Here is a 15,092-nt window from a genome sequence, read left to right as displayed (position 1 = left end):
AAAAAGGAGAAAAAAACAGGGAGGGAAACCACATAAACCAAGACACAAAAGAACATTTTCTTTTGTGTCTGGGTTTATGTGGTTTCCCTCCCTGTCTTTTTCTCCTTTTTTTTCTTGACCTAGTTAGTTTTCCCCCGTCTCTATCTTTTCTTTTGACCTGAGGCTTGCAGATAGTTTCTGATAAGGACCCCACCCTCACCGCCTGGTCTGCTTCCGGCGGTTCTGAGATCCTTTTCCTATACCCCGCGGCGGGTCAATAAGCACCCTCTCATCCTTTCTGTCCAAAAATTCCACGAATATCAACCACCAGCTGACTTCCGTGTGACCTGCTTCGCGGCTTAAACTAGACAACCTTCTTGTCCCCTCAATCTCTCCCCCGACACACTCCGAAACCAATCAGCTTGCTCAATTTCCCTTCCATCTTTCCCTCTCCTTTCACCTGGGGTCCTACCCCTATATAAACCCTGCCTGCCAGGCGAGAGATTGCCCTGAGGAAAGCAAGTTCTCTTTGCTGAAACGTAGGCCACAATCGTGCTTTTACCTTGTTCGAAGTTTTTCTTCTCTTGTATATATATATATATATATATATATATATATAAATATATATATATATATATATATATATATATATATATATATATATATATATATATATATATATATATATAAATATATATATACAGAAATAAGAGTTGGCAGTCAAGGACACATCGAAAAGCCAAGGGGAGGATATGGTAGGTCATTGAAACAGATAAAGAATTTGGAAAGCAAGAAAGAAAGTGGAGAAAAAATGCCCGCCAGGTGGGATCCGAACCCACGACCTCCAGAATACCGGTCTGGTGCGATAACCACTACGCTACCGGTGGGGCTATTTTTGCCCTCCACTTTCTGGGGTATCTACGTCAATGTAATTTTTTCCTGTGCTTGGGGGTGGTAGCCAGCGCCACTCCGACTTTTCGGGGTGAAGGGGACCTTCATTTAACCCTCGGGCCGTGACTCGAGTGTCTACGACATGTCGAGAGTGGTCGACCAGCGTTGAACCCTCTTAAGCTTCTTATGGCACCAAGACAGCCAAAACAGAGGTTCTCGCTATGCATGTAGCGAATAAGAATAGGAAATGAGGGGCTCGTTGAAAATAACACAGAAATAAGAGTTGGCAGTCACGAAAACCTCGGAAAGCCAAGGGGAGGATGTGGTAGGTCATAAAACAGATAAAGCATTTGGAAAGACAGAAAGTGGAGAAAAAATGCCCGCCAGGCGGGATCCAAACCCACGACCTCCAGAATACCGGTCTTGTGCGATAACCACTACGCTACCGGTGGGGCGATTTTGCCCTCCACTTTCTGGGGTATTTATGTTTGGGTATTTTTCTTTCCTTTGCTTGGGGGTGGTAGCCAGAGCCACTCGGAGTTTTTTGTCCACTTACTTTCTTTCTTTCCATATTCTTTATCTGTTTCAATGACCTACCACATCCTCCCCTTGGCTTTCCGAGGTTTTCTGGACTGCCAGCTCTCATTTATGTGTTATTTTCAACGAGCACCACCTCATTCCCTATTATCATTCGCTATATGCATAGCGAGGGCCTCTGTTCTGGCAGTCGTGGTGCCATAGGAAGCTTAAGAGGGTGCAACGCTGGTCTACCACTCTCGACATGTCGTAGACACTCGAGTCACGGCCCGGGGGTTAAAAAGAAGGTCCCCTTCACCCCGAGTCGTCCGAGTGGCGCTGGCTACCAAACCAAGCACAGGAAACAAAAATTTCTAAACATAAACACACCAGAAACTGGAGGGGAAAATCGCCCCGCCGGTAGCGTAGTGGTTATCGCACCAGACTGGTATTATGGAGGTCGTGGGTTCGGATCCCACCCAGCGGGCATTTTTTTCGTCACTTGTTTCTCCACTTTTTCCCCGCATTTTCTCTCTCTCTCTCTCTCTCTCTATATATATATATATATATATATATATACAGGAGAAAAGCTTCCTGGCTATAAGGTTAACTGCACGATAGAGTTGTCACACTGATAAACATAACAATATTTAATCTAACGTTACGACCGGGGGACGGTCGTTGTAAGATCGGCCCCCGGTCGAAACGTTCTAATAACTATTGTGTTTCTCAACGGGACTTCTCCATCATATATATATATATATATATATATATATATATATATATATATATATATATATATATATATATATATATATATATATATATATATATATATATATATATATATATATATATATATATATATATATATATATATATATATATATATATATATATATATATATATATATATATATATATATATAAGGTTAGTAGAGGCAGAGACACACGAGAAAAACGTAGAAAAAATAAAAATAAGTTTACTGACGTTTCAGGAAGAGGACCTTCGCCAGACGTTTATTTGCACTGTGATCTAGAGCGCTTCGAAGTGTTTTGGTCATGTCATGCACGTGGGGACTATTGCGAATACCTCTTTCGGATTGCAAGCGCTCGCTCTGAGGTAGACAAAAACACTAGGTCAAAACATTCTACCATATTGAAGAATGTCTGTGAAAATGTTTTTATTTATGTTCTCGCGTCCGATCCAAGTCTAATGCTTTCTTCGGATTTTGCAGAAATTGTTCCAAGAGGTCGCCAGGCTTAGGAATGAAGCGGTGCGAAATAAATTGTGATGTTTTAACCCAATTTCCGCATGTACATTTATTTACACAAATTCGCTTAGTGTGGGCCTCGTGTTTTAAGTATACGGTGTTTCTAACACAGTTCTATACTCATCGGCAGAATTCTATATATTTCTCTATGCAAATGTTATGGTACGTTTTTGTTGAGTTGTTTTTGAGAACATTGGCGATGTACGCGCATTTCAAGGGTAATGATAAGACACAGTCAAACAGCATTTGTGGTAAACACTGTTCGTGTACATTCAGATAAATATATCATTAGCTTAAACTTTGTTAAAGTTCTAGAGGTAAACGTCGCAAGACTCCTAAAATGACAAAACAATTGTAAAATTTTAAGGTTTTAACTACTTCGAAACAATGAGAACTCACAAAAAAAATAAAAATAAAATCATTTGTCACGGTACGTATGCTGTGTCGCCCTCATAGTGTGACAATTTCACGTAGCCGGGGCAACAGAACTCTCCTGTTAGTCATTCGCAGATTTCCTTGTGTTGAGAGCACGTGCATTTTGTTCCTGAGTACGACGAGTGGGCAACCACAATATCGGTGCAAGGGCCACTATGTTGACATTTTTATCAAAAACTGGTTTCAATAAACAATGTTGCAAAACATAGTAACTTGTGAAAAAAAAAGGTGTTATCGTGTTTCTATTGTTAGTCATTTTGTTTTTGTAACATAAAGGTTTGAACAACGCGGTGTGATTCCGAGGCTACAAGTCTAATGAGTCAATAAATAGATAATATTTTAGCGTCTTACTTTTTTGTTTATGAGGGCAGCTATTCGTCCTTGGTTCAAACATTTTCGAGACTACCTTGCAATTTCTTACAATATTTTGCGTTTTGGTACTCCACATTAGAAAACATGAAAAACGTACAACGTGGACGTGAGAGTTACAAGGGCTCAATGTAATTTAGACTACTGATTCTGTTTTTTAAACATTGGCTCTATATAAACACCACATGAAACAAGACGTAATAAAACATACTGAATTTTGGGGTGTCTTCACATTGGTAAAATGCGCTTAAAAGTACTTTCCCCGACTGCGTCGATATGACACTGGAAACTTTACTTTTATCATCAAAGTAGACTGGTTTACTTGTGGGGCACTTCTTTGTGTCTATGTGACTTTGGAAACTAGTTGCTGTTATCATCAAAGTGCATAGATTTACTTGTGAGGCACTTTATCGCATTTTAATATTTATCCATATCAAAACGTTTCAATTTGACATCATAAAAACAGAGTTCTTTTATCGGCAAAGCTTGGAACCGCCCTATATGTTCGCGAGGGAATAATGCATAATGGTAATATTAGATAACATCGTTGTATGGACGGTAAATAAAGAATACCACAAAATTTTTAAAGGGTGATTCCAGTTTCTAACATGGATACATCGTCGCTCTTTCTTTTAATACCGCAATTTGCAAGCTTGCACGGTCAATATTTTTGGCACTGCATGCATATCTCCATGTGAAGCAATTTAGCTGGCTCCACAATCATCTGTTGTTTTCTGAGAACGAGAAATTTATATTATCCTTGTTTATCAAGCGTCGTTTCAAGAACCTTGTGAATCCTCCTGATACCGTTCGTTCTACAACAGTAGGTTTTTCTGTAAGTAAGACACAAATTGAGCGTCTACTCTACCTCCTAGTATTCTCTTAGGAACGCCCATACCTTGGCGGTGTTATTTTGTTCATAATTGTTCCACATTATGGGAGTTTTCCGCTGATAAACTGGTATCATTGTGTATTTAAAAAATCGCCAAATGTATTATTAAACTCGCACCGTCTCAAGTAGGCGGCCGTACAGCTGGTAAAAGTGCGGGGCCCCCCTCGCAGGCCTGGAGTTGCAAGAGCAGCAGACTATGACCCCCATGGCTCCAAACATCCGTAGAAAGCTAGCGTATCCACATGAGCTTCCGACCTTCTATTTGTGGGCATTCCGCCTTGGGGGCCCCGCATTCTTCCATTGTTACAGCTACGATGACGGCAAAGCATCGCTCCCCTTTGTTCGGAGTTGGAGTGTTCACACCATGCGGGACGATACAAGAACATCCTGACGTCGTTTCTATATTAGAGGTGTTTCTAAGCAGTAGAACTGCAGCCTCTGTGATTAATTTTCTTTAGATATCACGTTCAGTGCAAACTACAATAAATGGCTCGTAGACTTTGCAGTTGGAGCTTATCCAACTTTTGCGCTGTACAAAACTTGGGTGACTAAAAGGAGCCAGCATCTTAGAACTTAAGTTGTGTAACAAATATGTACCTGTGAAAGTGCGGAAACATTTCAATGGTAGAAAACGACAAGGTAAGCCGCATATTTAAAAGCAGCAACAATGACGCCTCTTACACGCTTCTGACCCAGGACTCACCTGTCGCGCACGAGACGTACCGGCTCATGTCAGCGATATATGGAGCTGTGCCCGAGCATCCATTTTCTTGCATTAATAATTCACACCAGTGCATAGCAAGTTTCAGCCTTAGCCAGTCATAACGAGTAAATATTGCAGTGAAATAACGTGTTTGTACACGGGGTTGTTCCGGTGTAACTTGCAGTTTGAGCTATCTTTTCGAGTAATTAACGCGTTAATAAGGTGTTTACACGCGATACGTCGCGATATTTCTGATACAACTCCTTACCTCTCGGGTACTTTGCTGCACCACGATGGTTATCTCACTTGCGCCTATTTCTTCATTCGATGTTAACAGGCGCAACTGTCTCAGCGAACACGAAATTCTGACCACAGCCGCCCCTCCCACATAATAGCCACGCCTTCTCCTCGACTGTCAATCGACTTTTTCACCCTTCTGCCAGTCTGGTATGTCTTCGGCATGTACCCTAGCATGCGAATCTATTTGTATAGCCTGGGCATGAGTGGCAGCATGGCATCGCCAGCACGCCAGCCATATGTCTTAGATGTCGTCCTTGGCGCATGCACCCACTCAGACTAGGACGCGCTGCGAATGGTAGTCTCGGCCACTTCGCAGATGAAAGATAACAGTTTGCATAATTTTGTGGATGGGCTATCTAGCCATTTTTTATGCTCCTGGCACCAGGTCGTCTATCATTTCCTGGAAGCATTACGTGTCAAACCCGTCTACAGTGATAACGGACACGTGATTCCACGAGCGAACAATTATATGTCGGATTGAATGTGACCTAATCAGTTACTGACGCATGACCGCCGCTATCTGCGGTAGCCTCGGCGCGGCTCAAACTCTCTTATCCTAACAGTGCACAAGAATTAAAATAGTTGCCGCACTTGCCGATTAAAAAGTTCGGTGTCGTCGAAATCTGGAAATCCTCGTTTTCACCAGCTGATGCCTTGGAGGTGATGTCACAAACCATTGCGGCACACTTGCTTGCAGACGCTGGCTCTACAGCGTCGGCGATTTCTAAAATCTTTTTGTGGCGAGCACGATAAATCCTAATGCGATTTTTTTCTTTGTTACATGCTGCCCCTTAAGCCAATTGTAGTCATTTAATCACATCTTTGTAGAATGAAAGCGTATTCCGTGAGCTACAGTCGCCCATTTATTTACTTCAGTTGCGAAAAGGGTTAAGTGACTTCCAGAGAAACCTATCCAGAAAGTACCATCAAAATTCTCATCGGCTGCGGACCCTGTTATTTATATCTTCCTTTTTCCTACGGTGGTGGTTCAGTGATTCGGTGTTTGGTACCGCGCCAAAAAACCAGGCTTTGAGGCTGGAGATGTGGTCGGTTTCCATTTTTATGGCAGTGAACAATGAAAGCTCCCGTGTATAGATGTTGCGGTTATTAGATGCGAAAGCATCTTATGGTCTCGGCATATCCCGCTTCGGCGTCCGCACTCAAAGTGCGCATGCGCAACTCTCCTCCTTACACCCACAGCTGCGCGATACTACAATATAAAAAAGAAATAGTTAGCGGCACCCGATTTCGATCCTACGACTCTCTGGCCGCAACGGGAGGTACGTGGTGCTCTTCCAACTAGCTACAAATCCGGGACAGGAACATGTGCTACGAACGCGCCTTATGTCCTTGACTAATTCAAACTACGTCAAGAAGCTGCTGATACAACGAAGGCACGTGAAGCTGAACGTTAACGGAAACGACTAACTGAAAACTTTAGAGGAGGATGTTGAATTTCCCGTTGGAAAGCTGTGGAGGGAAGCGCCACGCGCCTTGAAACTCAACCAGCCCCGCCCGCAGCGCTTCTGATGCTGATTGTGGCAGGATGCCCCTAGGGATTGGCCAACCAAAGAATCCATCACGAGATAGGTTCGCGTGCAACCACCATCGCCATCTTCCCGTAGGAGAACCGCCGAAGAAGGAGAAGACAAAGCTGCGAAGAGGAGGGCGCGTACATTGCTCTCAGCCGGTTCACCAATGTCAACAACCTTTACCTCACCAACGCTGACGGAGACTACCGATTCTATCACAGAGACAACATCGACAAGAACATGATGGGCGAGTTTCGGCGACTCGAGAACCACCGCCTACTCACCGTAACACAGCAGCACTTGCGTGCCTTTGCCACCGGTGTGGACCCGGACGCGGAATTCCTTCTTGCGCTAGTAAAAACCAGATCACTCAACATAACGGAAACACAATGGAACCACACGGAACCGCCACGATGCTTCGCATCCTCATCAGGGTTCCCCACGGGAAGATGGTGTAATTTTATTCCCTGTTCCTCTGCTACGTGGGCACAATGCCCTAGCGGAAATCCTGTGCGGAAATCCCCAGATTTGTATTGTGAAAATTGAAATTAGCGTCGTGTAGCCCGATCCCTGCTGCCGAAATTTTTATTCACTGAGATGCCTCACAATGTTGTTTGCTTTTTTCAAAGTCCGAGGGTATAATATGTCGAAACTACAGCTATTCTATATATGAAGGCGCCGTATATGAGGGCACAGGAATATTATTGATGACCTGGGTGCCTGAACCGTGCCCAGAAATCTCCACAAACGGGCGTTTTTGCTTTCCGCCTCCACTTTAAAAGCAGACACCTCGTCACGGATCGAACGCGTGTGTTTGAGGTCAACAGCAAAACGCCCCAGCTACCAAGACACCGCGGCGAGTTGGCCTGACAACGTACTATGGCGGTCACACTTAGTGGCAACACGGGAGCACGAGGCGCAAGCTACTACTGGAGCATCCTAACGGCGCCGCGTAGAAAGAGCGCTCATAAGCTTTGCGGGGGCAAGGATAGTATAGATTTCGTCGCGCGCATGGCGTCATCAGGCGGGAGCACGGGGCGGCCTCTCTAGCATCCACAATGGTCCCGCGTAATTCACGCCAACAGCGCCAAATCCTCACCTAGTGGTACGTGGCGTCTGAAAAACGTTTCATTTAACGTCATGGCAACAAGTGGAGAGGGGGAAAGGAGGTTGGTGACGTCGCGGACGCTGTGACGTCATTTTTTCCGCGGCAGCCGGGCTGGGCCGCCGGGCGCCGGCCGCAGCAACCGACGCTCTCCCAACTTTCGCGCCGGCCGCATCTCATGGGCCGCTCGGCAATGGCACCAGGCGCGAAAGTTGGAAGAGCGGCGGCGGTGCCTCGGAATAGCCGCCGCCCGTCGTGTGGTATGTGTGTGCAGTAACGCGTTTAATAATTGAACGAAAACATGTAGGTAATAGTCCGTTTTCTGGTGTCGAATTGTTGTCTTTGTGGCGATATTAATTGGAGCGTTACACAAACATCCTTTTCGGTTTTCTTTTATTCAAAATTCATATGAGGACATCTTTGATTCGAAGTCATGAAAAGACATGCACTACTCTCATATGATGCACATACATGTTATGAACACACTCTTGGACTCTAAGTAAAATTATGACATGCAAATTTAGGCATACAACACTGAACAATGGGAAACAAAAACGTGCCAGATATACATTTAAATACAAAATAATTGGTTACGCAAGCAGAACTTCGAAAGTTTTAGTCACTATAGATTTTTTTTCGGGCACACCTCGGCGGGAGAAGAAAAGAACTTTACAGGTCAATGCTCAAAAGAACTTTACAGCTCAATGTATACTTATCTCTTGGGCTCGCCTCGAGACAGGAATATTCTTGGACATTCAAGAAATTCGTTTCAGTTAAGAGACACAGTAATAGGGAACCTATAAAATAAAAGAAAGCACGCACAGGTATGCTTCAAGGCCGGCTGTTTTGGCCAGTTAACGCAAACTCTAAAAGAAAGCGTTAACCCGGACATTAACCTGCATACACTGCCGAGAAATCATGTTCGCACCAACAAAATGCAGCGAGAAAAAACTCTTGCAACACAATAACCACACTATGGACCAGTCATTGATGGATTATATCTACGTACAAAAAATAATGCGCGACCACGTCGTATAGCACAGAACACAATCGCAACACAAATCGAACGCACCGTCTTTTCTTTTAATGACCCGTGAACAGTCTCATTACCGGGGGGGGGGAGAGAGAGAGAGAGAGAGAGAAGACGTGCAGAAAAAAAAACCGTTCCTCTATTGTAAGCCGAATGTACCGTGCTCATTACTTCCAGATGTCGGCTAGGTTGTCAGAAGCTACTAGAGAGTTTTAGCTGACCGTTTTTGACGCTCCGCTATGCTCCCGACGTCCCGCTCAGCACTACCGGAGCGTCAGCAGCCGAAAGGCTTTTAGCTAAGCGATAACCGTATCTTCCTCGACGGGGAATGATTCGCGTGACTGGTCGTTTCGCGTGCGCCTTTAGACCAAAACTTCAACCTAAAGAGAACATAAGAATTTGTATTTGGTCACCCAAACAAAGCAAAATACCGTGTTTCTTGGCCTCATTTAAGCTTTTTTTGTATAATGTAGTCGCCGAAATGGTATAATTTTTCTAAATAACAATAAACAAGCCGATAAACTTTGGAATAGCCAAGCCAAGGCTGTCTTTCTCGGCGCTGCATAGAAGCAGCCCCGCCAGGCCTCTCAAGCTTGGACATTCCTTGGTTTCCCTATTGGCGGCGTAAAAATCGACACCAACCTACAGCGGCAGTTTTCAAAATCAAGTCCCCCAGACGGCGCAACCGAGAGGTTGCTTTTGGTAGAGAATACAAAACATTCATTCCGTGACTCAGAGAGCCAACAAAGTTCGCTTGCAATGTGTTGTTTAAAAAGATTATTAACAAGTTCCGCATCAAACATCTGTTGAGCAAAATGTGCGCAACTTTTTACGAACAGCCGACTGGTGCACCACCTCGCTTGTGAATTCGCAACCACAAAGCCAAGCTAAGCCAACCTGGATTGCGGTTAACTTATTCTCTGTGGTTTTGTCAAATCTAGTTTTCTTGAGTATTTCTGCGCTGTGAACATGCAGTAAGTTTGATACGTGCCACCCGGAAGGCTCAGCGACCCTCGTGAGCCTGTTGGAGCACGTGTTAGCGGGGCCGCTGTACCGCCGCATCGACTTGTTGTGATGGCGCATCTAGGCCTATAGCCAGGCTGCGACTCCTCTTGCTATTGGCATCACTCTTCGTTTTACGGATTCGCCTCGGTCCAGACCTCGCCAAACGTACGTGTTGCTCCTCACGACGGATGCGCCCGTCTGAGCGTGCTTGCCACTACAAGTCTGTCTCGCGCGCTGTGCACGGAGTTGGTTCCCACCACCTCGCTGAAGCATCGCCCCAAGGTATGCCGCCACATGTGCGCACCCCTTCCTGGCCGCCCGACAGTCACGTTGTGCCTTTTGCTCGCTGGAGACATTGCGATCAATCCCGGCCCCAAGCGCACGTCGTCACGTCCTACTTGCAGCCGCTGCGAAAAGGTTGTGCATGACAACGTCGCCGCTGCCACCACTCAAGAAGCAGTGGCCCCAGGCAGTGGCTGCCGTGAACGGCAAAAATAAATACTGGGACTCTGGAAAAACAGTTCAGATTTCTTTTACACCCAAACAAAAACGGTTGATGCAAGGAAGCAAGAAAGAATCGCTGTCTTTTCCTACGACGCGCGTGGTCATTCTTCCGCCATGAAGATTGCTAATACGAGCCGTAACTGCAAGCTGCGACAGGCGTTGCAGCCTCATAGGCGTAGCAATATATTTAACCAACGTGGTTGAAGAAACTACAGCGCAGTTTCTCGAATGTGCATTTGGAAGCAACAAAAAGCATCACTAAAGCGCTCGGCGCTGGCTCAAGTGCACCTTGATTGTTCTAATAGTTTCTGTAACTCACGTATGGAACGACGACCAGGCTTACCGGGCTAGGGTAGACTGGTGTATCCTCACCAGAGATTTAAAATTGCCCCCAGACATTGGTCTTATTTTTCACGTGTAAAAAGACGCGCGCTGCACGTTGGCCGGATGCTGGTACCAGATCACTTGCGAGATCTCGCCTGCAGCAGTAGTTCTGTGGTGTTATTATAGAGCGCTGCTGCTGATCCCGGGGGCATACAAACAGTGTTAAAATACTTGTACCTGAAGCCATGTGAAAAACACGATTTGTTCCTAGCTCCCATGCCACCCCTCTCAATAAATTTCGCGGATGACAGCAGAAACTGTTCAGATCGGCTTCACTCCACAACTTACAGTACTTTCACTGACGCCCAGACGGGGAAGTTGCGTGTGCGTTTTGCCAGAAAACAAAGAACGGGACACTACCACACCGTCAGGGTTGTTCCCCAATATAAGCTCTGCTGGGCCGTTAAATAAAACTATTTTGATATCGAGAGGCTCGCTTCCCCGTAATGCCCCTGTGCTTGAGGGCTTCACTGCAGAACTTCTTATCGCAGCATGGCTAACTTCATCAGTTTAACGAAGGTCGTTCTCAACCTGCAGTAAAGCTAGCTATGCCGCGTGCCATAGCTAGCAGATGACAGAAAATACACAAATTAAGATGCAAACTAAGAGCTACTGTTATTCACAACATTGCACACAGCCGACGAAGACACAAAAAAATAAAGAACAGAAGCATCGCACGGCCGAGCCTCGCCTTTTTGGTTACAGACGAGGTTCGTAATCAGCGGAGATTCGTCCTTATTTACGCTCCCAAAGGTAAAAGTTCAGTAGATTGCGACGACCGCTGCAGACAATGCGCGTTGTGGTAGCGTGTTGTCAGGCTGGTGCAGCATTAACTTTCCACAGTTCGCAGTGACAGCTCGTGCTAGCGATCTTCATGACTGAAGAATGACGATGATGCACGTCATTGGAAAAGACCGCGATTCGGTCTTGCTTCCATGCATCAACCGTTTTTGTTTGCGCGTGAAAGAAATCTCAACTGTTTTGCCAGCGTCCCAGTATTTATTTTTACCATTCACCGCGGCCACTGGCAAAGTCGACTCCTTCTTGAGCGGCGGCAGCTCGATGCGCACCACGAGATCGGTACTCTTCTTGCCCCCGCAACGTGCATTCGCGCAGTTTCCACGCGGCGCCATTAGGATGCTCTACCAGTAGCTCGCGCTACGCGCTCCCGTGTTCCTAGTAAGTGTGACCACCATAGTATCCATTACGCCCGATTGTGGCTGTTTCAACAGCACACACAGACGAACTACGAAGAAGGATACCAACAACAGTAGGAGCTCTTGGAATCTCGTCATGTTTTTAGCACGAAAGTGTTTCATGCTGGGGTACACAAGCATCAGAGACGTCATATCCATCATGGAAATGACATCACTAGAAAACGTTCCATTGGTGCGGTGGCGCTTGGTTTCGGGCCCAAGGTCATTCTGGCCGCAACGAGAGGAGTGAAATGCTCTCCCGACTGAGCCATGAAGTGATGCCCGCGTAGCTGTACGAACGCGCCCAATGTCTTTCGCTCTAACTTGTCCATTCAGATGGTGCCGCCGTCTAGGAGAGGCGAAGCGAAGTAGTGCGTCATGACCATAATGAACACCGATAGTTGGCGCTAAGAAAGGGCAGCATGCAGCAGCGAAAGCAGCTGTGTTTACCCGTCCTCCGCCTATGTGGAACGCCGCTCAGCTTTTAAATGCGGAGCATTTCTTAGGCTCGCGATGTCACTCGTCGATGTTGTCGGCGCCGTCCTCACGCTCACTGCGCATGCGCGTCGCGTCGAGGCGCAGGTGCGCGTCTCTCCCCCGTACCCTCCTCGCTCTCAACAACAGGTGCGGCGGTGCGGGAGGAGCGCGTGTACCCCGTGCGCTCCGTCGCTCTCAGCAACAGCTGCGGCGGTGCGGGGGGAGCGCGTCTGTGTGTGCATGCGTCGTACCTACCCGTGCGCAGCGTCGCGCTCAACATTAACGGCGGCAGGGCGTGTGCACGTGATAACGGCGTGGTGGGTGCGTGGAAAGTTCTCGCGCTTGTGTACGGAAGTGTGCGCATGCACGTCTCTCCCCCGTATTCCTCTCCCTTGAACGCGGGCGGTGTGTATATAAGCGGCGGAGCGCGCGTTCGGAACTCAGTCAAGGGCGTCTTTGCTTGGCTTTCGCTTGACTTGACGCTTTGCTTGACGGCACCAAGCAATAAAGACATTCACTTTACACTCCTTGCCTTCGCTTCTCCTTCATTCAATAAATAAGAATAATAAAGACGAAATAACAATTAAGCATTCCCAAACCATACCCAATTACGCAACTTTCACGAGATACCCACACCACTCTGCAGCGCATTTATTCGAGTTCTCCCCGTGGGAAGATGCGGGCGGGTTTTTTTTGTCGAACGCCGCCGCTGCGTTCCACAAGCCGACCTCGTCGCAACGCAGGTGTCTTGCGTACACCGCACGAAGAAGGACCAATGTGGTCACACCTTTGCCTAAGCGACCCGGCAGCATAATGTCTCTCTCCAAGAACACCCAAACGACTACTGCCGAACCGCAAATCATGCTCATTTCGCTGTAGCGTACTGTGACTTCACCAAACGATTCGCTGCAACCCCTTCGGTTTCGTTCACATGGTTTGCGAGCGCCTAGGGTTTCAATTGGATTTACGCAATGCTCCGGCGCGTATAATGCAGTGTCTAATGTTGAGGCGTGTAAATGTAAATAGCGATGTGCAAGTTGATATCGACGCTCAACAAACATTCAAAGCACCTAAGAAGGCACATTTCATTTTCATGTTTTACCGATTCCTATGAAAGATGGATGAACCGCATTTTTAAATGCAGAGCATTTCTTAGCCTCGCCTGTTCCTGCGTCGGACGGTGTCAACAGTTCCGCGTCCGCAGCAGGTGCGCCTCTCCTTCCCTCCTCTCTCTCAACAGCAGCTGGCGCGCGCATGCGTCGTAGTCATCCCGTTCGCTCTCCCGTACTGCTCTCCCTCTACTGCGCGCGCTGCAAATATAGCGGCTAGCGGTCGCTCGTGTTTCAGTCACTGCGTTGCTCCTTCCTTCCTTCCTTCCGCGGCAGCCGCTTTTCTGATGGAGGCGAAAAGCAATAACGCCCGTGTGTACGAGATTTCGGCGCACGTTAAAGATCCCCAGGTGGTCAAAATTAATCCGGAGCCCTCCACTACGGCGCGCCTCATCGCCTGCGTTGCGTCGGCGCGTTAAACCCTACAATCAAATCAAATCATCCTTCCTTCCTTGGTTGACGCTCGTGCCCACGTTTACTCGTGTCTGCTACTCCAGCATCACGGAAGAAGCGATGGAAGCAACACTGCCTTCAATCAGTACTGAGGCCCCAATGCTCTGCATTTACTCGTGTTGCCCTCGCGCGAAGGCGCGGGAATTTTTTTTCTTTGTCGTTCGTCTGTGCCCGCCATCAGAGGACTAGGACGAGGAGAAAAAACTTTATTGTGAGCTGTGAGCCTGGTGATGTGGGAGTGGTTCCTCACACCAGAAGAACATGGGACGACCATGCTTTTCCAGCCATGGACACCAGGAGGTTGGGTGCATCCAAGCCGGCGCTGGTCGTCAGGATCTCCCACAGCTCATGGAGAGGAGGGCTGGGGTGTGTGCGCATCCCAACATCATGAGTATGAGGGTACATTAATTATTACAGAATTGACATGTTCGGGGGTATTGGGCGCGGTACGTCCGATGTAGCCAAGTTGGGTGACAAAAGGAGTTTGAGCCTCCGGTGTATTAATTCTTCTGTTTTAGTAAGCTGCGGGTGAGGAAGGGGAAATGTTGTCTTGATGTGCAGTAATGTTGGGTGATATCTTGAAATGGGAGCAAGAGAAGTAGACTCGATGTTTCCTTAGAGGTCGGGCAGGAGGGTTCTTAGGCTTGTCTTTGGGCATAATATTCCCCTTTAGCCTGGAGTGTCCCGGGGTCGGATCCCCACAATGTCGATGTCCCTGTTCGGGGCGTGTTGATCCACAAGGTTCCACGTAATTCAGGCATTGTAACCTTATAGAAAGCTGCGACAGAAGGCTTGACAGCCCGTAATTACCAGCGTTGCTGGTGTTTGACTGATGGCGAGGGCCACAGTAAATTCTTCTGCGGCCCAGATAGATGTTGTCTTGATTGCATTAACAGGTAAAACCTCGCCCAGAATTTTACTCTTTTGCAGGCCAGTGA

The 15,092-nt window shown here is 46.9% G+C and overlaps 1 protein-coding gene across 2 annotated transcripts in view; it reads left to right on the top strand.

Annotated features, from left to right (window-relative positions):
* Nucleotides 1-15,092, top strand: part of LOC144141954 (putative Kunitz-type serine protease inhibitor) — a 52,396-nt gene that overhangs the window by 14,357 nt on the left and 22,947 nt on the right. Inside the window, exon 4 of one of the 2 annotated variants that reach the window (XM_077673389.1) lies at nucleotides 2,625-2,694. The exons of the other annotated variant lie outside the window; for it this stretch is intronic. Coding sequence (XP_077529515.1) covers nucleotides 2,625-2,653 — 29 coding nt within the window. The 3' untranslated portion in view covers nucleotides 2,654-2,694. Of the gene's footprint in view, nucleotides 1-2,624; nucleotides 2,695-15,092 lie in introns of those variants that run through there. 2 annotated transcript variants of the gene reach the window in all.

Source organism: Haemaphysalis longicornis, unplaced genomic scaffold, assembly GCF_048455015.1.
Source record: "Haemaphysalis longicornis isolate Haplotype H1 unplaced genomic scaffold, Haemaphysalis longicornis Haplotype H1 scaffold_6, whole genome shotgun sequence".
Taxonomy (NCBI): domain Eukaryota; kingdom Metazoa; phylum Arthropoda; class Arachnida; order Ixodida; family Ixodidae; genus Haemaphysalis; species Haemaphysalis longicornis.
Note: the sequence above shows the minus strand (reverse complement) of the source record. Positions and strands in the feature narration are given on the sequence as shown.